The sequence below is a fragment of the Amblyraja radiata genome, chromosome 14, assembly GCF_010909765.2.
Source record: "Amblyraja radiata isolate CabotCenter1 chromosome 14, sAmbRad1.1.pri, whole genome shotgun sequence".
Classification (NCBI taxonomy): domain Eukaryota; kingdom Metazoa; phylum Chordata; class Chondrichthyes; order Rajiformes; family Rajidae; genus Amblyraja; species Amblyraja radiata.
This window is the reverse complement of record NC_045969.1, coordinates 20,366,686-20,393,518: the sequence shown is the minus strand read 5'-3', so window position 1 is coordinate 20,393,518 and position 26,833 is coordinate 20,366,686. Positions and strand designations below refer to the sequence as shown.

General features: G+C 40.8%; 1 protein-coding gene across 2 annotated transcripts in view; it reads right to left on the bottom strand.

The window, feature by feature from the left end:
* Positions 1 to 8,022: 8,022 nt before the first annotated feature.
* The window catches only part of syap1 (synapse associated protein 1), a 32,555-nt gene continuing 13,744 nt past the window's right edge, over positions 8,023 to 26,833 (bottom strand). Inside the window, exons 2-9 of one of the 2 annotated variants that reach the window (XM_033032728.1) lie at positions 24,444 to 24,562; positions 21,756 to 21,822; positions 20,306 to 20,379; positions 18,519 to 18,658; positions 13,930 to 14,078; positions 11,743 to 11,801; positions 11,473 to 11,617; positions 8,023 to 9,501 (exon numbers count right to left, since the gene is read on the bottom strand). In XM_033032728.1, coding sequence (XP_032888619.1) covers positions 9,377 to 9,501; positions 11,473 to 11,617; positions 11,743 to 11,801; positions 13,930 to 14,078; positions 18,519 to 18,658; positions 20,306 to 20,379; positions 21,756 to 21,822; positions 24,444 to 24,562 — 878 coding nt within the window. In that variant the 3' untranslated portion in view covers positions 8,023 to 9,376. The remainder of the gene's footprint in view (positions 9,502 to 11,472; positions 11,618 to 11,742; positions 11,802 to 13,929; positions 14,079 to 18,518; positions 18,659 to 20,305; positions 20,380 to 21,755; positions 21,823 to 24,443; positions 24,563 to 26,833) is intronic. The other variant, XM_033032729.1, reaches the window with a different exon arrangement.

Here is a 26,833-nt window from a genome sequence, read left to right as displayed (position 1 = left end):
TACACTAACACTACACTACACACATTAGGAACAATTTACAATTTTATCGAAGCCAATTAGCCTACAAACCTGTGCGTCTTTGGAGCGTGGGAGGAAACCGGAGCACTCGGAGAAAACTCATGCAGGTCACAGTGAGAACGTCCAATCTCCATACAGACAGCACCCGTAGTCAGGATCGAAGCCCGATCTCTGGCACTGTAAGGCAACAACCCTAGTCAAACAGAAAAGCTGTCATGTCATTGCCTCTCATGTCACTGTCTGTCACTGAAAAAGTTGTTTGACCTTATTGTGAGGCAATAGTTCTGGGAGGTCACAATCCATCTTCTCAGAGAGCAGCAAATATGTTTGAATTCACAGGACAGGAGTTGGTGAAGCTGACTGTTTTCATGAATTCCTGTAAAAAGGTCTTCATATCCGCAGGCATTTTTATGTAGCTAGCACCGCCCTGTGGATGCTGTGGTGGTTGAGGATGCCACATATTTTAATATGTGTCCCAACAACAGTATATTGCCTTGGCCCAGCAAAAAACATCTGTGCCAATTCTTTATTAACATATGAAAATATTCAAAAATCCAAGTATAACCTTGACTGTTGCCCAGGTTTCCAATGACACACATAGGAAATCCTCACCCGTCCCTCTTATAAATCTAGTGCTAATGAATGCAAGGTACTAGATTTGCTTTGTTGGTAGAATCATCCACTTTAAGGACACAATGATTATCTATGTATATTTTTCCAATCCCCTGTTTCTTTTCCCCTGCAATGAACTGAGTTATCAGACAGCGATAGTAAATTAATTAGCTTGGCAGCTTTCTTTGCTGACATGGTTTACACTATTTCATTTCCAGCAGAGAATAATAAGTCAATGCAAGTTGTGTGAGGTATTTTCTGTGAAGTGCTCCCACAGCCTGCATTGTCACTGCCTCTATTGAGTTGAGCTTAGTTTATTGTTATGTATACTGAGGTACAGTGAAAAGCTTTAATTGCATACTAACCAGTCAGCAGAAAGACAATACATGATTACAATCGAGCCATCCACAGTGTACAGATACATGATGAAGGGAATAACTTAAATACCATTTAGTGCAAAATAAAGTCCGGTAAAGACTGATCAAAGATCGTCTTACTTATACTATTCTGCAATATTGTCTTGCATTCATTGAATTCGCTCAGCTCTTTGTTGACAAATCACCAATGAACTCCATGTGCTTTATTTAAAAATGCTGCCACGAGTGAGCTGGGTTGAAACTCTGACAGCACTTCATAACACAGGGCATATTGTCCCAGGGTAGTGGAGACTAAAACTAGAGGGCATAAATTTAAGATGAGAGGGCATCCCATCATGTGGGTTTCTTCAGGGTGCTTCGAATGGGATAACATGAACAGGTGATCGATCAATGGTCGATGTGGACTCAATGGTCCAAAAGGCCTGTTTTCATGCTGTATCTCTAAATTAAACTAAATAAACCTATAACGATATCAATCAAACATACAAATCACCTGATACTGTCTGGTTGCTTCCACCTTTGCAAAGCAACCTAATTTCTCAATTCATTACTTCCAGATCATAAAGAACGTTGCATTGAGTTATTCTTCCTTATACTAGCTGGATTCCACCCTGGGTTTCACAGTTTTAATTGCCACTAGTGGCTTCTCAACACAATTCCTCAATATTACAGCATCTTGCGATAAATCTATGCTGATAAGTCATTCCTTTGATTAAATCTCTGTGCATTTACTTTCCGAACATCTTCAGAGAACTTCACAGACCTTTAACCACCCTTGCATGTGGAAACTCCCAATTGTCCATTAAAGACACAAAGTGCTGGAGTAACTCAGCAGGTCTGGCAGCATCTCCGGTAAACTTGGATAGGTGACGTTTCATTTTGAGACCCTTCAGAACGGTCCATTGGCGTCATGCTCAGCCAAGTCGCGCCCGTAAACGAGAATGCAATCAACAATATTGGCACATGAGTACCCCGCAAACAGTTGTTCTATGGTGCACTGGAAAACCTCACTGGCAGAGTTGATGCCAAAGGGTAGCAATGTTACAAAATTTTGAGATTTTAAAAATCAAGTCTGCAATTTATCCCATCAGATAAAGCATAAAAATAAGTTTAATTTGACACCTAATTCACTTTCATATCTCAAGTATTAAAAAAGTTATGGCCATTTTCATACTGGGAAATGAGCATCTTGTTCCCTATTGATTTTCTATGGACATAACAAAAAAGCTGTGATCGTGAACAGTCAAAAGCCCATAACTTTCTTAAAAATTAAGAGAACTGAATGAAATTTTCAGTTATCATAGATTGAAGCATTCTGAAACAAATATAAAATAATCTTACTTGGATGACCTGAAATTAAAGCATATAATTAGTTAGTTACCTAATTGTAGCTAATTTCAGACTTCAATTACTAGATCTAAACATCTATCCATTTCTTAATAAATGATTAACATTTTTAAATAGCCTAAATGTCCAAATAATATTCACAAATAATTCACAATAAAACATGATTTTTAAATCTCATTTACATTAATTTATAGACCAAATGGAAGGAATTTAGTGTTCAATTGCTGTAAATTAAAGTCCATTTTAAATCAGCTTTCCAGTGGGTCCCTGTGGAACGCGCTGGTTTAGAACGTTCACATTGCGGTAGATTTGTGCCCCAAATGCCCAGAAAAATACTGCGGGATATAATGGGGCCAAATTGAGCTACTCGCAATATTAAACTTTGTATAAAGGGATCTTTAGAAGCCCTTTTTAATGTAAAAATATACAGCATACCTTCAGATATTTGCTTTATGAGACCCTGCGGGTGCGGGTGGTCGCGGGTTCAGAGATTGATTTTTAAACTACTATAACTATTTTACGAGGCCTTTAAAACTAATAATAGCTTTTGCGACGGGGTCTTTCAGCGATTTTTCGTTAATAATTAACTAGGCTGAACATCTTCGATTTGAACAGCCTAGAGAAAATCGCGTTTTAAACCCGCCCCCTCTAAACGGCGCCAAAATCGCGCACAACCTCAGCGGCAGATATTCAACGACGCTTCAGGTAGGCTTTGCAACATACCTACAAAGGGCATTCTCAGGAATTTGTAATGGCTGAAGAGGGTGATGTTGTACACCCGCTTGGAGAACGGACCTGTGGCTGCAAAAGCTGCTGGAGTACAGGCAGGGCCTCACGGGTTTGAAGAGACGTCAGTCGTTGGGCTGGAGAACCCAGTATGGGATCCCTGGCAATGTTCCTTAAATTGAGCAGATCTAGGTAGACGTCAGATTTCGCAAGACAAGAACGCTCCATTAGTTGTTTTAGCTTGGTATCAATGCATGCAACAATTTAGGCCTAGGCTACTTTGGCCGTGCTGTCCATCAACTCTTTTTCGCTGAGGGCCCCACTCCGCAGATACTCTTTCAATATAGAGAACTGTTTAACGGTGAGCTTGGTAAGCTGCCCTGAAGTACAGCATTACTGTTGATCCCACTTCTGACACCATGTAATGTCGCGTCATGCACACGTCAAGGTACAACACATATTTATTAAAGTACACTTACAGCATTGGTCTGCAGGGTTTTACAGTAATTAGCAACTACTCAGACTGAATTACACAAGCAAACTCCTGGTAATATAAACCGCATAGTAGGCAGAGCTACTACTAACAAGCACTACAATTGGTTAGTAGGAGATAACCAATCTACAGTGACATCAGGTCTTCCCATTGTTACCATGGAGGGGATGTCATATGACCTCACAGTGAAAGCCATGGCAACCAAAGGCAAAGGTTGGTCACCAGTGTTGAGGTGCAGATGATGAAATGCAATGGAGAAGGAGCAGCTTTGCTTCAGGCTCAGTAAGGACCTCAGGGCACTACATTCTTTGTTGATGTAAGTCTGTTCTCAATGCATTGGGAACTGTTGAGCTCATCATCAAATGTGGAGAATGGGAACAGGGTTGGTGGGCAATATACTCGTTATGAGTGTGATGGAATTTGTGAGTGTTGTGGGTTGGGTTGTAGTGCGGATGGAGGTAGTCATTGATGAAGGGTGGGTGAGTCGTAATGGGAAGAGGTATGTGGTGAGATGGGGATGGTTTGGCGGCAATGGTTTATTGTTGAAAGAAGGATGAGTTCCAGTGAGATAAAGAGTTAGTAGCAAATGTGATGGTGATGATGAGGAATGATTTGGCTGAGTCGAGGCAAGTTTATGGGAAGGGTGGGAGTGGTCAGTGAAGAGTGGGGATAAATTGATGGTGTGTGGTGAGAGACGAGTGGTAAGAGTAGAAATAAGGCTTGGTGAATGGTGGAATGGTGAGCAGTGATTTGACATAGTTGGTCGCGAGTAGATATTGGTTTACCGGTTCCTGAGCTCTGCAGATGATGAAAGCTTTTGGAGGTAGGCAACACTTTTGATTCAAATTCAGTACAGGCATATTCTTTGCCAATGTTATACAAATATGGCTTTGAAAACAAGTCCTCAATATTTCAGCACCATGTGATAAATCTATGCTGAAGATTCACCTCTTTGATTATGTCCCTGTGCCTATACTTACTTAACATTCTCAGAGAACTTCATAGACTAAACCACCATTGTATGTGGAAACTCCCAATGGTTCAATAACACTGTACATGGTCCATTCCTATATTGCGAGTTGACTGTTTTATCACTCCAATTACCATTCTGATAACTAATGCTGGAGTGTTAAAGGCGGCAGTTGCCTGCAGGGAGACAGATGTCTCAGACCCAGAGGGAGTGGCCCAGGTGAAGTGGAGCCCTGTAATTAATGTTGCAGTAGGCCTCAACCCTCCTGTCAGGATTTGCTTCAGGTTCCCACAGGCTTTACATGTGTTAAAGAATTTTGCACAAGTGACGTCAATTAAAAATTGTATGGAGCTTAATATCAGTGCACAACGCATTCCCAGTTGGCCGCTCAGCGCCAGTGTCTCAAACAGCGAAGTGCTGCTTGCTCTGCCCTGAAACTTTCCATTTCCCCCCTGATATTGGCCGTCCAGACATGATATTTTGGTAACCATAGTGTGCATACACTGACCATTCAAATAGCTTTGAGTAGGCATAGTAATTTACGTGATCTAAAAGCTTCTAACAGAAACCAGAAATATTCCAAATTAGTGTTGTGGGGGCTGAATTTCTGGATACATAAATGCATCCAATTACTGTATTGATTACTTAGACGAAGATGCAACAGCACAGTGGCACAGCGGTAGAGTTGCTGCCTTATAGCACCACAGAACTAGGGTTCGGTCCTGACTATGGGTGCTGTCTGTGTGGAATTTATATGTTCTCCCTGTGATCGCGTGGGTTTCCTCCCACACTCCAAAGACGTACAGGTTTGTAGGTTAATTGGCTTTGGTAAAATTGTAAATTGGTCCTAGTGTGTCGGATAATGCTTGTGTACAGGGTGATCGCATGGACTTGCCACACTGTATCCCTAACATCTAAATACAAAATAAAAGTCTCTTGTCTGGTTTGATGTAGGCCAATTAACTTGGACCCATTTTTTATGTGTGATCAATGTATACAAGAATACCTCATTGTCAAGTCAGTTAACAGACCATACTTCATAAGCCAGCTCCCTTAATGAGGTGCTTACTCATGAAACTACTTTTAACTGTTTACTACTTGGAGTCTATATTCTGAAGTAATTCAGGAAGACTATTTCTCATTTGTATTAATGACTACTATATTTAAAACTTCATCCTTTGTCTATGACTGCTTTACCCTACCAGAGGTCAACAGTGGAATGGTTTATTTAATGTATACTATGGATATGGAGATTGTGATCTACTAGAGTTTAAGGAGATTAAATGTATTGATCAGGGAAGAATTAACTTATTTGATGGGAGGTCTACAAGTAGAGAGCACTGAGTTGGAGCAGGTCCGCTCGGGCTCATTTCAGCATCTGCCTCTTCACTTAAGAGCCAGTAGAAATACATATAATCCTCGCGCATAAAGCTGTAGGTAATCTGAGTTATCAAGGAGGACAGATACTTACTAAGAGAAGGACCATGAGCTGCAGAACCAAGATGGACCTTACGTGCACCAAAAATATCTTAGAATTGTGTTCACCTCCTCCCACCCTCAGTTCTTATGGATAACCTGGGGGGGGGGGGGCGACATCATCTCTCCCCATTGTTATCATGGAGGTGGTATCATGTGACCTCACAGTGAAAGCCATGGCAACCAAAGGCAAATGTGTTTCACCAGTGTTGAGTTGCAGATGATAAAGTAATAGAGAAAAGGAGCAGCTTTGCTTCAAGCTTGGCAAGGACCATGGATATCGTGGACGCTACATTCTTTGTTGATGTAAGTCTCCAATACATCAGGAAATGTTGGGATCATCACATGTGGAGAATGGGAACTGGGATGGTGAGCAATAGGCTAGTTGTGAGTGTGGATGGAAGTGGTGACAGTTGTGAGGTGGGTTTAGTAGTAAGGTGAAGATGGGGGTAGGTAGTAAGTTGCAGAAGGTTGAGTGAAGAACTTGCAATGGGTTATTATTGAAAGGAGAAAGTTCCAGTGAGATGTGACAACAAATGTGTTGGTGATAATGGGGAAGTCATTATGCTGAGTGAAGGCAAGTTTGGTGGAGGGATGGTGGACCAGCATCTGTAGTTCCTTCCTACCCACTTGTTGCATGTAGTTGCAAGTTGTTCAAGAAGGGTCTCGACCCGAAACGTCACCCATTCCTTCTCTCCAGAGATGCTGCCTGTCCCGCTGAGTTACTCCAGCTTATAGTATCTATCTTCTTTTTGTTGCAAGTAGATTAAATATTGGTTTACCGGTTGCTAAGCTGCAGATGATGAAAGTTTTTTGAGAAAGGAGAAAATCTGTTTCAAACTCAGTAAAGGCATATCCTTTTTGCCAATGTTGTAAACCTCTTACACTCTGCTGTCCTATTGTTTGGAAAGCATGGTCTGGCACCTGGCTCATCCTATTCCTTTTCCAAAACTCCCTTTAAACACTGGGGCACAGAAATCCATTTCCAGAATCCTTTTGAACTCATCTGGACTTTATTCTCATTCCTCCTTCAAACTCAAGATAAACACAAAAAGCTGGAGTAACTCAGCAGACCAGACTGCTTGTCTGGAGAAAAGGAATAGCTGAGGTTTCGGGTCGAGGAACTGTCTTATCCCGAAACGTCACATATTCCTTATCTCCAGAGATGCTGTCTGACCCGCTGAGTTACGCCAGATTTTTGTGTCTATTTTAGGTTTAAACCAGCATCTGCAGTTGCTTCCTGCACACTTCCTTCAAACTCGCCTGGTTTTGTTTCCTATGATTCCTCTAAACTCACTAGATTCACTGGAATATGTGTCGTATTTTGCAACATCTAAAAAGAGTGAATTAAAAATGTTAGTGAATTAATAGAATAAAATCCAATGGTCAGTAAAATCTGCCTGTCCAGCACCACCAAAGTTCCATGGGTGCCAGAGTAGTCGATTACTGGATTCCCTTTGTTATCAGAGGTTTACATCAAAGGATATTGGGCTGATCAGATCTGCTTCCCGTCGGTCCGGGGCTGTCGGTTGGCCAGTGGGGCAGGCAGAGTTGAGCTGGTGTTGGCGCTTCTCTGCGCTGGCTGTGGGCCTGGGGGCCGCTGCTCCGGTCCAGTGGCGGTTCGGCAGAGCTTGCGGCGCCGGGGATCCTGGCTGTTGATGAGGCGCGGGTCTGTGTGCGTGCAGCTGCCGAGAGTGTCTCTCCCCCTCCCTATCTCCTACTCGCCCCTCTATCTCACTGTTACACCCCGCTCTCCTGCTACCTGGCACCCCTGTTCCTCAGAATAAATATATTTTTACACATAAATTAGGAAGATAAGAATTTATACAGTTTATACAGTTGTTTGCTTTTTCTTTATAGCGAGTGGCCTTTGACAAATCCCATGATTCCTTGCGTTTTTCAGAATACCGAACTCGCTTATTTTGAACCATTGCATTTATCATTTACATTCTAACATGAATTTATGTCAAATATGCATCAAAAGAACAGTAAACTATCATAAATAAAATGAATCTAAAGAAAACTTTTTATTAAGCATCCATAGGTTACACTTAGCTTGGAAATGAAACTTTGTACAACTTAATAGCAAATCAAATTTTTATCCAAGCCTTGTGTTGTGATGAAACAAAGTGCATTTTACGGAAACACCCAAAGACCTCATTTTTAGGCGAGTTATGAATCCAGGCTGGAATGCAATGCAAATGACAATATCCAAATCACAACAAACAATTTACCAACTTTTTCTGTTGTTCATCAGGAAGATGACAGGTCGGCCCAGAACATGTTAACAAATGATAATTAAGAGAAAAATGATGACTTAGGCTAGAATGTTTAAACCACATAAATGTTAGAGTAGGGGAACTATTATGAAAATATAAGTGTTTTTAATCATTAATAGCTTTCAGAATTAATACGAATACAGGATTTATATTTCACAAAAATATAAACAGCAAAGCAAAATTATAAATATTTCTACATTTCCAACCTTGCAAGTGTGACAAATATTTTTTGGCAAAAATGAAATTACATACATTATGCAATTTTCCACAATGTGTGAATTTTAAAGAAATGCATCCAAACACAATTTTCAAAAAAATCCCATAAAAATCAAGAGATTATGTTTATTTGAAAACACACGAATTATGGAACAATTGCAGTTCATTAGATTTTACTTCAGAAAATGAAAATTATTAATCTATACGCATGGCAATCATTTTTGGATTATTTCTGAACTAATCTGATTTATAGGTCTGAAAAAAATTAAAATCCGTCACTATTTCCCACAAACCATTTTTAATTCAGTTCAGTTAAACTTTTATTAGATCCATAACTAACTTAAGGAAGCTATCTAACTGTTAACTGAACAAAAAAAAATTGCATCCCTATCATAAATATATTTGAACCAGACAAATATTTTGTATTCATATTAGTTCATTCTCACATGCACCATGGTGCAATGAAAACCCTTATTCACATGAAGCACTTAGAAATGTTCTTGATCTCTGGTGTACACTACAATTAACTAATCAGAACACAAAATATCTGCTTGTTGCAATATTCACCTATAAATCACTATAACACCTGTATTGAATGCAATAAGTAGTATTAATGGTAGATATAAACACAGAAAGCATAAATCCCTGTAATTAGAAACACAACTTTTCTCACCTGCCTTGAGAACATAGAGGTAAATTACTCTGAATTATGGATGAATCATTCATCCCATTTTATTCAGAATAATACTCACAAACTAAAAAAGTTATCTGTTCAGGTGACCGTGTGAAGAAAATTCAAGAATCATGCTGGTCCCGTTGAGTTGTGTGCCGGTGAAAGTATCGGAGAGCACCATTGTTCAGTTCAATCCTCAGCTTGTAATAGTTCTTCAATTTCCTTATCCCAATTTTCATCTGCTTTTTCTGTCTCAACCACTACTTCAAAATCTTGAAGTTCCTGCTGCAGTTCTCTCTCCCAGTCAGCAGATGCTGTTGAAAAATGAAGCTCATGATAAATGGATGCATTTGTAGCAAAATTCACAATCTGTAAGAGTCAGTCTAAAAGCATGGAAATAGGCCCTTCAGCCCAACTTGTCCATGCCGACCAAAGCTAGTCTCATTTGCCTGTATTTTTCCAAATCCCTCTGAACCTATCCATATGTACCTGTCCAAGTGTTTTTTAATGTTGTTATTGTACCTCCTTGGACAACTCATTGCACATAGCCATCACCCTCTGAGTGAAAAAGTTGACCCTCAGGTTCCTATTAAATCTTTCCACTCACACTTGAATCCATTCTTCTGGGTAAAATACTCTATCCATACCCTATCAATTCCCCACATGATTTTATACACCTTTATGAAGATCATATGAAGAGCCTCCTGTGCTTCAAGGAATAAAGTCCTAGCCTGCCTAATCTCTCCCTACAGTTTAGGCCCCCAAGTCCTGACAACATCCTTGCGTAACTTCTCTGCACTATTTTCAGCTTAATGACATACCTTTTACAGCAGGGTGACCAAACTGAACACAATATAGCAAATGTGGCCTCACCAACGTCCAGTACTACTATAACACAATGTCCCAAATTCTATACTCAATATTCTGACTGATGTATCAGAAGCCTTTACCATCCTATCTACTTGTGATGGTACTTTCAGGGAACTGTACCTGTGCTAGATTCTCATATGCAATGAAAACCTTATTAACAACAAGCACTCTGCTCTACGACACTTCCCAGAGCCTTGTAATTCACTGTCCAGGCCCTGACCTGTTTGAACTTCCCAAAATGTAATACCTCACACGTATCTGCATTAAATACAATATACAACAATGTTCTTGAATGTTGTTTTGAGAAGAATTAAGAGTACAAACAGGCCACTTGGCTCTCAAGCCTGCTCCATCATTTAATACAATCATGGCTGAATTAATTGCAATTTCTACTCCAGATTCCATCCACTCAGGGTAACCTTTCATGCCTTTATCAAAAATATAACTACCAATACCTTCAAGGATTTAAGGACTTTGCGTCCAAAGCCTCAGATAAACATGTATTTCATTTGTCTCTTAAATGGGAGATCCTAATTTTTAAATAGTGATGCATGGTCTAAATTATACCACTGCCCACCTTCCCCCGGGACATAGGTTTAAGGTGAAAAGGGAAAGCTTTAATAGGAACTCAAGGGGCAACTTTTTTCCTACACTGAGGGTGGTTGGTATATGGAACAAGCTGCCAGAGGTGTGTAGGAAGGAACTGCAGATGCTGGGTTAGTCTGAAGAAGGGTCTTGACCCGAAACATTACCCATTCCTTCTGTCCAGAGATGCTGCCTGTCCTGCTGAGTTACTCCAGCTTTTTGTGTCAGAGGAGGTAGTTAGGCAGGTACTATAAGAACATTTAAAAAAAAATTTGGACAAAGGACATGGATAGGATTTTTTTTTATAGATTATGGGAAACAGGTGAGATTGGTGCAGATGGGGCATCTTGGTCGGCATGGGCAAGTTGGGCCAAAGGGCTTGTTTCCATGCTGTATCTCTTTGATTTGTCAAAGATTAAGAAGCAGATGTTCTGTTCTTCAAGACCCAGCTAATTTATTGGCTCGATGAGATCATAATCCCTTTAATCTGTGTTCTACATTAATCAGAAAGTTTTCTATTTTCCAGTGAATGTTACAATTGCTGTTTAGCATTAATTAACATTATTGTAGCAATAACACTGATACATACCACTGAAATCCAATTAATGGCTTAAAATGTATTAAAACGTATATTAGGTAAATAACAAATTACATGATAGCTACAAAATATAGAAAGCCAAGTCTGCAAAATATTTTTAGCATTACTGCATTTCTTGCAGCTGACTAAACAACATATGGTTTAGATAAAAACAATTACATCTCGAAATTTATGATACTCAATTGAAGTGTTGGAAAAAAACTGGCAGCAATAGCTATTAAGTTTGTGTCACCTTCTTTTGAATCACCATCCTTTTTATCCAACACCAGCTGTTTAATTTCTTTCCGTAGATTCTCTTGGTTCAAATTGCATCCTTCGTATGCATCACTAATAAATTCGGTAGTACCTGGACTTGTAGAAATTTCTTCCTCCTCCTCCTGATAGGAAGAGCATTAAACAAAATATTTGTGTGGATTATTTCAAGAAGCAATGTGTTTACATTAATGGGCAAAACCCAAGCATTCAATGGAAGTAATAAGCTATGCTCATCAAAATATGTTACCTCTTGAGATTCTGCTTGAGTTTTGATTGGAAATGGTGGTGTTTTTGACCGCATTGTTTCTGAAAAGTCAAGAAAACATTTATTATAAATCATTCATTGCTCAATAACAAATGTAAATAAAGATTTTCAGAATCCAATGCAGGAGATAAAATGCTTTGCATTTAATTGAGGATGTACATAGGAGGATAAGCCTAAAAATAATCAGTAGTATCAATATAAAATACTGTCAATTTGCCATGCTGGGAAAGGTTAGCAAACCATATAACCATATAACAATTACAGCACGGAAACAGGCCATCTCGGCCCTACAAGTCCGTGCCGAACAACTTTTTTCCCTTAGTCCCACCTGCCTGCACTCATACCATAACCCTCCATTCCCTTCTCATCCATATGCCTATCCAATTTATTTTTAAATGATACCAACGAACCTGCCTCCACCACTTCCACTGGAAGCTCATTCCACACCGCTACCACTCTCTGAGTAAAGAAGTTCCCCCTCATGTTACCCCTAAACTTCTGTCCCTTAATTCTGAAGTCATGTCCTCTTGTTTGAATCTTCCCTATTCTCAAAGGGAAAAGCTGATCCACATCAACTCTGTCTATCCCTCTCATCATTTTAAAGACCTCTATCAAGTTCCCCCTTAACCTTCTGCGCTCCAGAGAATAAAGACCTAACTTATTCAACCTTTCTCTGTAACTTAGTTGTTGAAACCCAGACAACATTCTAGTAAATCTCCTCTGTACTCTCTCTCTATTTTGTTGACATCCTTCCTATAATTGGGCGACCAAAATTATACACCATACTCCAGATTTGGTCTCACCAATGCCTTGTACAATTTTAACATTACATCCCAGCTTCTATACTCAATGCTCTGATTTATAAAGGCTAGCATACCAAAAGCTTTCTTTACCACCCTATCTATATGAGATTCCACCTTCAAGGAACTATGCACGGTTATTCCCAGATCCCTCTGTTCAACTGTATTCTTCAATTCCCTACCATTTACCATGTACGTCCTATTTTGATTTGTCCTGCCAAGGTGTAGCACCTCACATTTATCAGCATTAAACTCCATTTGCCATCTTTCAGCCCATTCTTCCAAATGGCCTAAATCACTCTGTAGACTTTGGAAATCCTCTTCATTATCCACAACACCCCCTATCTTGGTATCATCTGCATACTTACTAATCCAATTTACCACACCTTCATCCAGATCATTGATGTACATGACAAACAACAAAGGACCCAACACCGATCCCTGAGGCACCCCACTAGTCACCTGCCTCCAACCCGACAAACAACCATCCACCATTACCCTCTGGCTTCTCCCATTCAGCCACTGTTGAATCCATCTTGCTACTCCTGCATTTATACCCAACAGTTGAACCTTCTTAACCAACCTTATTTGAGGAACCTTGTCAAAGGCCTTACTAAAGTCCATATAGACAACATCCACTGCTTTACCCTCGTCATTTTCCCTAGTAACCTCTTCAAATAATTCAAGAAGATTAGTCAAACATGACCTTCCAGGCACAAATCCATGCTGACTGTTCCTAATCAGACCCTGTTTATCCAGATGCTTATATATATTATCTTATTTTGATCAAATCCACTGACTAAACCCAATAACAATTATATTTTTGAAACTGTGATGCATATCATTTGAGATTCTTGACTGGATTCAATTTTTTTTTTTACAAATTACAAATAGCGTGATTTGGAATATATTTACCCTACAAGAAGACATTCACCCCAAATTATATCCCCCCCACCACCACATATAGGACATTCTACACTTATAAATTGATCATTCTCTACAGGTAAAGGTGCTAATAAGACGGGGTGGGGGGGGGGTCTCATTGAAGGATGGCTACTGTCAATACAAATGGCATTGTTTACTAGCCAGCTGTGAACTGTTTCACCTCCACTTAAACAATTAATCAGAAAACCACTGGCAACCTATTTTAACTTGGTGTTAATTTTTTCCCCCCCACCAGTCGGCCTCAAGGTAAATATAGAATTGGTGTTGGAAGTTGGGGAAAACTCCTTTGAAGACCCAGTTCAAAATGAAATTGAGGACACATAACTGGAACATTCTAAAGGGTGCAGAAAGTACAAATTTACTCATAGCGAGGTTTATTGTATGAAGAATATAATTTGTCTAAATTCTGCAGACAGTCTGTTACCTGTCAAATGAGAATCATCTGCATTGCTATCTTCCCTCTCCTCATGGTCAACTGCCTGTTGTTGAGCAGCTAAAGCAGTAAGCTGTGCTGATTGTTTGATAAGTGACACTCTGTAAAAGTAGTTTCTCCAAAACACTTCTTCCTTCACACTGGAATAGAAACAGGTCATTATAAAGCAAAGCATTGTATTTTAAACAGATTGAGTTTATATTGCATTCTTCAAAAAGAAAATGTTGTAGACAATACAGCCTCAGGAATGTTTCAGCACATTAAATTAAGCAGAGTCATTGATCATATTTCTTTCTCCAATAATAATGTTATCCAATTTACATAAGTCGATGCTTCTTGGTAGGGAAAGCTCTCGTTCGACCTTCCATTAAGGACACATTTTGTTATTTTGGAAACGCAACCAAATTTCACTATTTTTAAAACAAATTCTCAAAAGAGGTGCTGCATTATTGAAATCTAACGCTCTGCAGTCTCAGCAAAATCTGATTAATTAATTAAAAAAAACATTATGCTTTATGAAATGTTAAAGCAGTAACCAAAAATATTAGAAATTAAGCAGGTTTTATAATTATAGTGGGATACAATACAAACACAATCCTTTATAAAACAAAATGCTGGAGGAACAGCAGATTGAGCATCTGTGGAGAGAATTATTGACGCTATGGCTCGAAAATCTGCTTCAGGACCGGTGGAAGGACCAGCACCACTGGTTGCCAATAATTTGTTTCTTCCATAGATGCTACTTGACATAGAGTGCCTCCAGCACATATGTTGCTTTTTTGCTCCAGATTCCAGCATCTGCGATCTCTTGTGACCCCCTCTCTCATACATTACTTTACTCATCACCAAGAAGTGAGACTTGGCCCAAGTATGTAACTATATTGACTCTCTTTTCTATGTTTTGTGATAGTTGGCAGCAACAACAATATTGATCACTTTCCATAGAGTGATAGTGTGGAAACAGGCCCTTCAGCCCAACTTGCCCACATCGGCCAACATGTCCCAGCTACACTAGTCCCAGCCACAACTACCTCCTCTGGCAGCCTGTTCCGTACACCCAATCTGAACTTTCTGTCCTAGGCCTCCTCCACTGTCAGAGTGAGGCCCAGCGCAAATTGAAGGAACAGCACCTCATATTTTGCTTGGGTAGCTTGCACCCCAGCGGTATGAACATTGACTTCTATCTTCAAATAGTCATTGATTTCCCTCTCTCTCCATCCCCTCCCCCTTCCAAGTTCTCCCACTAGTGTTACTGTCTCCGACTACATTCTATCTCTGTCCCACTCACTCCCCTGACATCAGTCTGAAGAAGGGTCTCGACCCAAAACGTCACCCACTCCTTCTCCAGATATACTGCCTGTCCCGCTGAATTACTCCAGCATTTAGTGTCTACCTTCGATTTAAACCAGAATCTGCAGTTCTTTCCTACACAGGCCTCCAGTCCGAGAGGCAACCTTCCACCATCACCTTTTGCTTCCTTCCATGGAACCAATTTGCTATCCATTCAGGTATCTCTCCTTGGATCCCATGCGATCTAATCTTCCAGAACAGCCTACCATGCGGAACCTTGTCGAATGCCTTTCTGAAATCCATGTACACATCTACAGCTCTGCCCTCATCAACCTTTTTAGTCATGTCTTCAAAAACATCACAGATTTGTGAGACACGACCTCCCATGTACAAAACTATGCTGACTATCCCGAATAAGCATTTGCCCAAACAAATCCCTTTATAACCTATCCCTCAGAATGCTCTCTAGTGACTTTCCAACTACAGATGGCCTATAGTTCCCAGCATTTTTCCTGCAACCCTTCTTGAAAAGAGGGACAACATTTGGCACCCTAGTCTTCCTGCATCTCTCCTGTTGTTAAAGACTCATAAATTTCAACCAGGAGCTCCCGTCTACCTTCATACACGATAGTACCTTCAGTACTTCTTCGACGGTAACCCTGATTGCTCTGAAGACACTTCCATTGACCGCCCCAAGTTCCTCCGTCCTACTGTCTTTCTCCTCAGTAAATAGATGAGAAATACCTATTGAGGACCTTGTCCATCTCCTGTGGCTCCACACAGGTGACCGCTTTGATTCCTGAGAGGTCCCACTCTCTCTCTAGTTACCCTTTCCCCCTTATTTATATAACTAAAAGTCTCATCTTGACCACTTCCTGGCTGCGCTGTATATAGATTTTAGAAAAAACGCTAGCATATATCGCTATGATTTTTGGCCATCTTACTCAGTCCTCCGCTGAGGTAGCCCCGAGGATTTTTCCGATCGATGAAAAATAAAAAAAGTATGAGTGTTTTAAAAATCTTGAGATCAGCTGATTGGTCCTCTCGCCTGTTAATCACCACGATGAAGGTAACGCCCCTTCAAGGAGGGGGGGGGGGGGGGGGAAGACAGTACTATAAAACCCCGGATGCCTGGACGTGAGTCAGTCACTCTGGAAGATCGCAAGGGAGAGTCCACAAATGTGATTCTAAGCTGCGAATCAACTGAATTGCGAGTCTGCAATGTACTTACAATAATTGATTTGTTAGCCCTGAATGACAATGCAACGAGTTGTCTGGCAATTTGGTGGCCTGCACTCTGCTTGAAATGGTATGAAATTGAGTTTGGTGGCCTGCACTCTGCCTGAAATGCTGTGAAATTGAGTTTGGTGGCCTGCACTCTGCCTGAAATGCTGTGAAATTGAGTTTGGTGGCCTGCACGCTGCCTGAAATGCAATTTCAAGGAATAGACGTGAGTGAACTGCCAGCCAACCAGCCCTGAGTGACTGATCTGCCAGCCCACCAGCCCTGAGTGACTGATCTGCCAGCCCACCAGGCCTGAGTGACTGAGCTGCCAGCCCACCATGCCTGAGTGACTGAGCTGCCAGCCCACCAGACCTGAGTGACTGAGCTGCCAGCCCAAGAATCCATTTGGCCCACAATGTCCATACTAACCCTCTGGAAACCAGTCCCTTTGGCCCACAATGTCCATACTAACCCTCTGGAAGCCAGTACCTTCGGCCCACAACACCCATACTAGCGCTCCAGAAAGCCCACCCACCCCCCTCCCCACCCCCCAGCCACCAATATTGGAATTGGTGGAGAGGTGGAATATTGCATTGGGGAACCAGCCCTCCCGTGTGAACATGGGACCCAACGGGTCCCACTTAGTCTAGTGTATTTATAAAATCTTTTGGGATTGTCCTTAATGCTACCCGCCAGAGCCATCTCCTGGCTCCTTTTTGCCCATCTGATCTCCTTTTTCAGTTTACTCCTTAGTTCCCGAAACTCCTCCAGGGATGCACTTGATCCCAGCTGCCTCTACCTGTCCCATGCATCATTCTTGTTTTTGACCAATGCCTCAATTTCCCTTGTCAGCCAAGCTTCTTTAGCTGCCTGCTTTGCCCTTCACTCTAACGGGAATGTACCTATCCTGAGCTTTTATCAGCACTTGCAGTTTAAACCAACCTTCCTTCCTTGCTGTCCATCTTTCACCTGCCTATTCTGTCCACTAACCTTTCCCTCACCACCCTCCAGTCCATACCAACCTATAGCCTCTTAACCAGGGTTAGTATGGACATTGTGGGCCAAATGGATTCTTGGGCTGGCAGCTCAGTCACTCAGGTCTGGTGGGCTGGCAGCTCAGTCACTCAGGCATGGTGGGCTGTCAGCTCTTAAGTGCCTCTGTCCTGCACAAGATCCCACCACCCTGCCCATCTAATTTAAACCCTCCCATGTAGCATTAGCAAACCTGCCCGCCAGGATGTTGGTATCCTTCCAGTTAAGGTGCAACCCGTCCCTTTTGTACAGGTTAATCCTGCCCCAGAAGAGATCCCAATGATCCAGAAATCTAAATCCCTGCCCCCTGTACCAACTCTTCAGCCACACATTCATTTCCCCTCTCTTCCTGTTCTTATTTTCACTAGCACGAGGTACTGGAAACAATCCTGAGGCCACTACCCTGGAGGTCTTGCTTTTCAGTCTTTTACTCCAGTTAAGGTGCAACCCGTCCCTTTTGTACAGGTCAATCCTGCCCCAGAAGAGATCCCAATGATCCAGAAATCTAAATCCCTGCCCCCATGTACCAACTCTTCAGCCACACATTCATTTCCCCTCTCTTCCTGTTCTTATCTTCACTAGCACGAGGTACTGGAAACAATCCTGAGGTCACTACCCTGGAGGTCTTGCTTTTCAGTCTTTTACTCAATTCTCTAAACTCGTGTTGCAGAAGCTCTCGTCCTCTTCCTACCTATATCGTTTGTGCCATCATTCCCAACAACCTCCGGCTGCTCCCCCTCCCTCTCGAGGATGCCGTGCAGCCGCTCCGAGAGGTCCTGGACTCTGGCACCAAGGAGGCAGCACACCATCCTGGAGTCTCGCCTGATGCCACTTTCTCACTTTGGTGAAACCACGTTCAATCTATCAGGCTGTTCCAGATATTCCCTCTACATTTACAACTCGCTTAATTTGTTAACTGCTCTACAGATAAGTTATTATATACATTATTAAAAGAGATATTCAACAATTTTGTGCTGGCCTTTGCTCCATTCTGTTAATTTTTTTAGCATGCACAGTTTAAGTGTAAGACTTACAGCTTTGGAACAAGATCAAATCGCATTCTGTTCAGGAGTTCATCTTCCTGAAGCATTACAACAGCAACAGGATACATTTGATCAAAGTCAAAATTAAATTGAACTCCTGCTGGAGGGTCTCGAAGAAAGTTTCTTCTCTCCTATCAACATAAAACCTTAGTTGTTTAACTTGATGATATTTATGTATTGTATTATCCGATTTGAAAGCATGCAAAATGAAGTTTTGCACTATACCTTGGTACACATGACAATAATCAACCTAAGGGATACTGTATAAAAACTACTAGAGCAATCATGCAGATAAAGACTCAACCTATAAATTACTACAGTTAATTACTGAATAAATCCAATCTGCTCTGATAAATAACACTCTGGGTGGTCTTTGAATATACATAACCTCAGGTGGGCTGGAATAGACTACTGGGAGTAAAATATAAGTTTGATCTTAAATTGGAAACCTGCAAATTTTTTTAAAATTTGGTTGTTTATCAGGTAACTAGGGGAAGGCCTATCTGAACATAAAAATATCAGGTATCAAAGAATATGAGTTTGACACACTCGTAGGGCAATTTACAGAGGACAATTAACCTACAAACCCGCATGTTGTTGGGATGTGAGTGGAAACCGGAGCACCTGGAGAGGGATACACATCACAGGGAGAACATGCAAACTTGTCACACATAGCCCCAGGTCAGGATCGAACTAGGGTCCCTGGTGCTGTGAGGCAACGGCTCGGCCAGCTGTGCTACTGTTATCATCAGCTTCAGCAGTTGAAGTGGCATCATTGAACCATGGTTTAACCTATCTTGTGGCTCTAGATAGTAAACTCAGTGTGACTTCCACTCAAGTGCGATCTATTTGTGCCTATTCTAACCAAACAAAAGGAAATGTTTGCAAACATACTGGTGACAATATTCAGTGCAAGATAATGAGAATTACTTTAAGGAAAATATGGGGCAGATAATTTATATTGAGGGGATAAAATCAAGTTACCCGTGCTCCCCGAACTCATCCATGTTTCCCACACTCCCCAAAACTCACCAGTTTTGTCCCCGCGCTCCACGAAACAAAACCACATTTCCCTAGTTCCCCAAAAACTCACCTGTGTTTCCTGTACTCTCCCAAAACGTCACTGCCCGTTTCCCCTGCTCCCCAGAAACTCACCCATCTTTTCTGCCTCTCGAATCTCCCCCAACTTTTTTCACTTTTGGTCGAAAATCCCTAGTCTGTTTCTCTCATTCCCTTGAAGCATATTTCCTTGCACTTTCTTGAAAGTTACCGGGGTCACTAGAAAATTATTCTATTGCATAAGATCTAAAAATAAGTGAATTCAAAGTATGTTAGAGTGTATCTATACAAAATTTTTTCCAATAACTTGGAAAGTCTGCTATTCCATCACTAAAGTCCAGATTAAGAGTTTCATTTTACAGTGGCACAGTAGTAGAGTTGCTGCCTTATAACGCCAGAGACCCGAGGTTCGATCCTCACTGCGGGTGCTGTCTGTATAATGTTTGTACATTCTCCATAACTGCGTGGGGTTTCTCTGGTTTCCTCCCACATTCCAAAGATGTGCAGGTTTGTAGGTTATTTGGCTTCTGCAAATTGTACCTAGTGTGTAGGATAGATAGAATTAGTGGTTGGGTGAGCACTGGTCAGCATGGACTCAGTGGACCGGAGAGCCTATTTCTACACTGTATCTGTAAACAAAACATTAAAATCTTGGGTCTTCGACATATTAACATTATTTCACGTAAATCCAATTAAAAATTTGAGAATATCAGACATACCGCTGATAATGCTAAGATTTGCTGCTGAATAGTTTCTTCCTCACTGTATCCAACCCAAGGAGGTACTGCAGCATCTGTAAAAATTACAAAGTATTATGTTTGCAATGGTAATTTATCTTAATAAGATCATGCAATGATTATAGTTTATCAAGAACTTCTCGAACTAAAATGATTTTGCAATATAGACAAATTTCAGAGTACAATTATAACTGCAACTTCAACATCGTTCTAGTTTTTTTTAGAAACAAAACACTGCAAATGCCGGAATCTTGAGTAATAACCAAATCTGCAGGAGGAACTCAGTGGGGTGATCAGCATCCGTGGAGCAAAATGGACAATATTCCGGGTAGGACCCCTCATCTGGACTGGAAGATAGCCAATGTAAAGTGGTGAGTGGGGAAGGGTGGCGCAGGAAGTGACAAGCAAAAGGTGAAGTGGGGTTGATTGGCAGAATGTCGTAATAAATCATTTTTTGAGTTTGCAAGCCAAACTCCATAAAACCATTGGGCTAACCTCTAGCCATATCTCATCAATCTGGAATACTACTACAACTTTCACTTTGCATTAAAACTAAAGAATAAACATTTAACACAAATAAAATATAAAGAAAGCGATTGAGAATTTTTACAGAATAATGCACATTTCCAGAATTTAATTTCCAAAGCATAAAAAAAATAGTAGAACACCATGAAATAGAAAACGTGGTTTCTTTAATCATCTGAAATCACACAGAGCACTTATACTATTTTATAATTTGCCTTCCTATAAATGAGATAATGGCATCCTTCAAGTATGAAGTTTCTATTTTAAATTTAATTCTATTTACAATATTAATATGTTGCACTAATTTTTTTAACCTCTTTACTGGATTACCTGTCTTTTTTAGATAATAGCAAATATAGTGAATGCTTTAAAAACCATGTAATTACATGTAGCACATGGATGATCACGGCACCAACAACTTCGATTCTGGCCTTAGGTCATGTCGGTGTGGAGTTTGCACATTCTCACTGTGACCATGTGCGTTTCTTCCATGTGCTCCGGTTTCCACCCACATCCAAAAGATTTGCGGATTTGCAGGTAAATCAGCCTCTATAAATTGCCCATTGTGTAGGGAGTCGTGGCGAAAGTGGGATAACATAGAACTAGTGTGAACGGGCGATCAATGGTCAATGTAGACTCGGTGGGGCTGAAGGGCCTAATTCCATGCTGTATCTTTCAATCAACTAAAATATATCTTAGCTGAAGAAAAACAATGGACAGTGGAGATATTTTGATATAATTGAAGATATTTTAGTGCAGACAACTTATCTATCACAGCGCAATAAACTAGGATGACAAAATAATTTGATCAAATAAGCGAATCATCACAATAATGCCATTAAAGAATCGTACTGAATATTCTAAGATATAAATATGTAAATAAAAACAATTTATAAGTAGTAAGCACCTGTTTTCTTTACCAGCTTTTCTTGCACAAACTTGTCTTGTTCCTTTTGAAAATCTCCAATGATTGTCTAAAATGTAAAGGAAAAATTCATACCCACACTAAGTGGAAACATTTGAACATAAAAGTCAACATCAGTTGCATAAAATTCTTAATTCGCCTTTATGTATCAGTATGTGCTTCATAAATGACTTGGCAAACTAAAACAAATTATTTTTAAAACAATGTATAACATGTTTATGTGTTAGTGCTACAATTTAAATAGAAATAACAGTTTCGATGCCTTTTAGTAATGTTTTGAAAAGTTATAGTTGAGCTTTGCATCATTAAACAGTAATGAAATTCAAGGCTTATACATAATATGAATACCATGAAACTAACCTGGGTATTTAGTGTTCTTTTACAATAAAAAAGTGTTAAATAAGGAATTATATTTAGTTTTTTTAAATGATAAATTGTACTAGAGTTTCTGCTATTATCAAATTAATCCATGTCCAACTGGTCACACCAGATATTAAATTACAGAAATGAGAGTAAATTGGATTATTGCAATCTGTAATGTTATGTCGAAAATACAGCCCAAAATAGAAAATATTTTCAAATTAAAATCACAAGAATGGCTTTTATGTAAAGCAATAAAAAATCCCCCTTTACCAGTATTTATAAAATTGCACTAATGTTACTAATTGTAAATATGTGTCTTTTTACAATACTGGAGAGTTATTGACAAACAAGATTAGTATTCACTTTTTTACACCAATACACTGTTCTTAACAAAAATCTACCCATCATAGGAAACATAAATAGCAGATATAAATTAGATAACTTCAAGACTGAAAGTCAAAAACTTTTTTCATAACAGACAAATTTTCATTGTTTTCCCATCATTTTGTATACTAGAAATGTGGCATTAAAAAACGCTGCCACATTTAGTCATGAATATTTAATTAATAAATAAACTTCATATGGCCCTTCATACATATACGTTTTGATAATGATCTAATGAAAAATCTTCATCTATATCTATATAACATAAAGATCCCGTAACGGTCGCTGTGTATGGTGTCCATTGTCACAACGACCATTATCGGGGTCGATACGTCCGTAAGTTAAACCACGGAGGCTCCAAACCGCTAATACTTTTCAAACACCCAACGAGGTAACCTATAGTAGTAGCGAGCTTTGGGTGAGTTAATTATTTTTTCTTATTTTCCAATTTAATATATCAAAAACATCGTGGTGTCAAAAACGCAACAACCATTTACGATATATTTTCCGACTTTTAAAAATCAATTAAAAAAAATGTTTGGACATAAATTAGTTATTTAGAAGATTGAGGGGGGATCTTATAGAAACTTACAAAATTCTTAAGGGGTTGGACAGGCTAGATGCAGGAAGATTGTTCCCGATGTTGGGGAAGTCCAGAACAAGGGGTCACAGTTTAAGGATAAGGGGGAAGTCTTTTAGGACCGAGGTGAGAAAGAAATATTTCACACAGAGAGTGGTGAATCTGTGGAATTCTCTGCCACAGAAAGTAGTTGAGGCCAGTTCATTGGCTATATTTAACAGGGAGTTAGATGTGGCCCTTGTGGCTAAAGGGATCAGGGGGTATGGAGAGAAGGCAGCCATGATCATATTGAATGTCGGTGTAGGCTCGAAGGGCCGAATGGCCTACTCCTGCACGTATTTTCTATGTTTCTAAGCCCTTAACCATTTCCACTTCGGCTTCAGGATACTGAGTTGGATGATCAGCCATGATCACATTGAATGGCGGTGCAGGCTCGAAGGGTCGAAGGGCCGAATGGCCTATTCCTGCACCTATTTTCTATGTTTCTATGTAAACGTTTATGTAATGCGCGTTGCGGTGCCCACTTAGACGGATGCAGTATTCTACTAAATGATCAGGTGAATGAAGTGTAAATGGTGTTTGCAATTTTATTATTCCATGTGGTATTCATAAACATAGAAAGGAATAAGAAATATGTGTACATACTGTGCCAACCAGGTCACTGGTGGACACCATGCAACAACCGTTACACAAAATGTATTTGTGAATTCTGATGCCATTTTCAGAAACTTGCCTCCAACATGCTATCTATCTTATATTTGTTGTTGATACTATGTTTAGTCATGAACCTAATAAAGTGCTTGTCAACTTTTTTGAAAGAATTTGAAATTTGACCCCATTTGTCACATTATTGTGTGCAGTATAGTCAAAAGACACACGGGAATACATTATACGGGAATATCTCTACTCTTATCTCTTAATTTAAAGGGCATAATTACTATTTCCCAAATCTATTACTTCTACTATGTAGAACAAGGGCCAGAGATGCTTCCCTCACCCCCCCCCCCCCCCCCCCCCCCCCCCCCCACACACACACACACACATTATTTCTGCATTCATTTTGCATAACTAGCTCTAAATATATGAACCTCCTACCCAATAATTCCATGCAAGTACTGGGTGACTGCAGTAAATCATGGCAGTGACCTTCCACCGTTTTTTCATGAACAATTAGGGATGGACAATAAATACTGGCTGTGCCAATTACTTCTTCCAAATGAATAAAATCAAAAGATAAAATCCTCAAGCTGCCATGTTAGCTGCAATTATCAATATAATTCGGTACTTAACGTCAACTCGTGAATTGTAGAAATCCAATTTAATGTCCATGAAAAGATACAAACCTTGTCAATCACACCATCAATGTTTCCTTCTTCCACAGATTTCTTTATAGTTTGTGCAGTCTCAACCACTGATTCTGATATCTTTTTTGTAGCTGCGGTGGCAAAACTGAACAGATAATCTGAGCAGGATAAAATACAAATCAGATATTGCAATTAAACCTTTCACATGTATAATCAAATTTTAACCTTTATGTATTAAAAGGCTCAGTAAAAGCATCTGACATCCACAGAATTTGATCTACAGAAATACAAATCATAGCATCTATAATAAAATCAGATTTCCTGTAGAGAGTTTTTATGTCGGAAATTGAACTAAAGAAATGGAAAGGGATCAAGCTAGGAAACATCATAGACACAACCCGTTTTACAATAACCAACACTTAAATGACCCAAAAGACTCAGTGCAATTGCCAACTTCAACCATTGTGCTTATGACTAAGTCACTAAATAGAGAATCTTAAACTGTTAAGTAAATATTTGATGATATGAAAGACGCTGACCGCTATCTGACTGCATTTCTCTCACGGGTGTGGTCTTGCTGAACTACTTTTGGAAATTGGATACATTTAGCAAGTCAGGCTCTAAATAGACACCTATTTTTGGTAATTCCATGGATTAGCTCTCACCAACTACCAATACTGCCGCAGAGATGGTCAAATGGTTTCTTCAATTTTGTTCATCTATCTTATACATCATCTTCTGCATCTCCTACCTCTCACTATACAATACCTGACTTTTCTATTGCATTCTATAGCTGTCTACTCTGGTACCACGTCAATCTTTCCCCTCTTCTCGTATGTGTGTGTGTTTGTGTATATATTTACATATTCCGACACATTTTCCCCTCTAAGCAGTCATCACTTAAGATTTGATGCATTATTTCATGACTTATTGGTGATTAAAGTTTAAAAAAAGGCAGAACTGCCTATTAAGCTTCGCCTGATGACGTCACAATGAGGTGGGCAGGCACGATGGCTCGGGTGACTCGGCACCTATTTGACACACAGAATATTTCACAAGCATACAGTGACTTCAGGGGGAGGGCCGCATTTAAATTACCTGACGCCCCGACTGGGGTTTTACGCGGCCATGAATGAGGCATCGAGACCGCGGCGGTGAAGGAGATGAAGCCGCGGCGGCGGTGAGGCCGGGCCTGTCGGTTGGCCTGGCGGGAGTTAAGCTGGGGTTGTTGTCGCTTCTTCTCCGCGCTATCTGTGGCCCCAGGCCCACAGCCAGCGTGGAGAAGAAGCGGCATCCACAACTAAAAAAGGCTGCCAACACCCCCCCGGGTTATTCAACCCCCCCTCGGTTTACTTACACTCCTCCCTCCCGGGTTATTCACATCCCCACCCTCAAAAAGGCAGCCAACACCCCCCACCGGGTTATTCACATACCCCGCCCACCCCCCCTCCCTCCCACCATCATCAAAGACCCATACCATCCTGGCCACATCACCATTGCCATCGGGAAAAAGCTACAGGAGCCTGAAAACTGTAACGTCCAGGTTCAGGAACAGCTATTTCCCTACAGCCATGCAAGCTAGGATTTCAATTTCCTATTTGGGACACATGACAATAAAACACTCTTGACCCCGCCCCCCCCTTCCACACCTCCCAACTCTCCCCCGCCCCCTCCAACTTGGGGACGATTGATTGCCTCCATAAATTCCATACATTTCCGTGTGGGGGGTGAGGTGGGTGATTGAAGGGGGCGCCTGTACACCGGGGTGGGTGCAGACGCAACCCCCCCCCCCCCCACGTTGGGGGACGGGGCCCAACGTGTCCCACTTGGTCTATATCCCTCTAAATCTTTCCTATGGGTGAGTGGTGTAATATTGCATTGGGGGACCAGGCCCCCTCGTGTGAAAGGGATCCAACGGGTCCCAGTTGGTCTAGTTCTCTTATAAAGTTAAGCATGTATACCCGTGTAGTGCTACTTAAAAAACAATGTTCTTACTATGCTTATTTTAGCGTTGACAGTAAAAGCTGTCTTTTTAACACAGACCATCTAATTTCTTTAGTACATTCCATCTGTTCTGACTTCCAGTCACAGCTTCTACTTCTCTCTCTCTTGGTCATTCAGGGCTCAAAATTAGGGGTTGCCCGGGTACCATTGACCACCCAAAGTGCCGCCGGGCAACCTAAACGGCGAGTCATTTTGCCCGGCATGGCAACTTGGTTTATACCGAAGATAGACACAAATAACTGGAGTAAATGCGCGGGTCAGGCAGCATCTCTGGAGAAAAGGAACGTGAGGTTTTGTGTCGGTGGCAGGCTGTCGTGCAGGGCAAAGATACTAGGTGCAGTGGTGACGAAGGGTCGGAAGTGAATGATGGGCCCCGAACAGTGGCAGCAGCGGCCACGACAGCGGCTCCATCTCCTCCTCCTCCC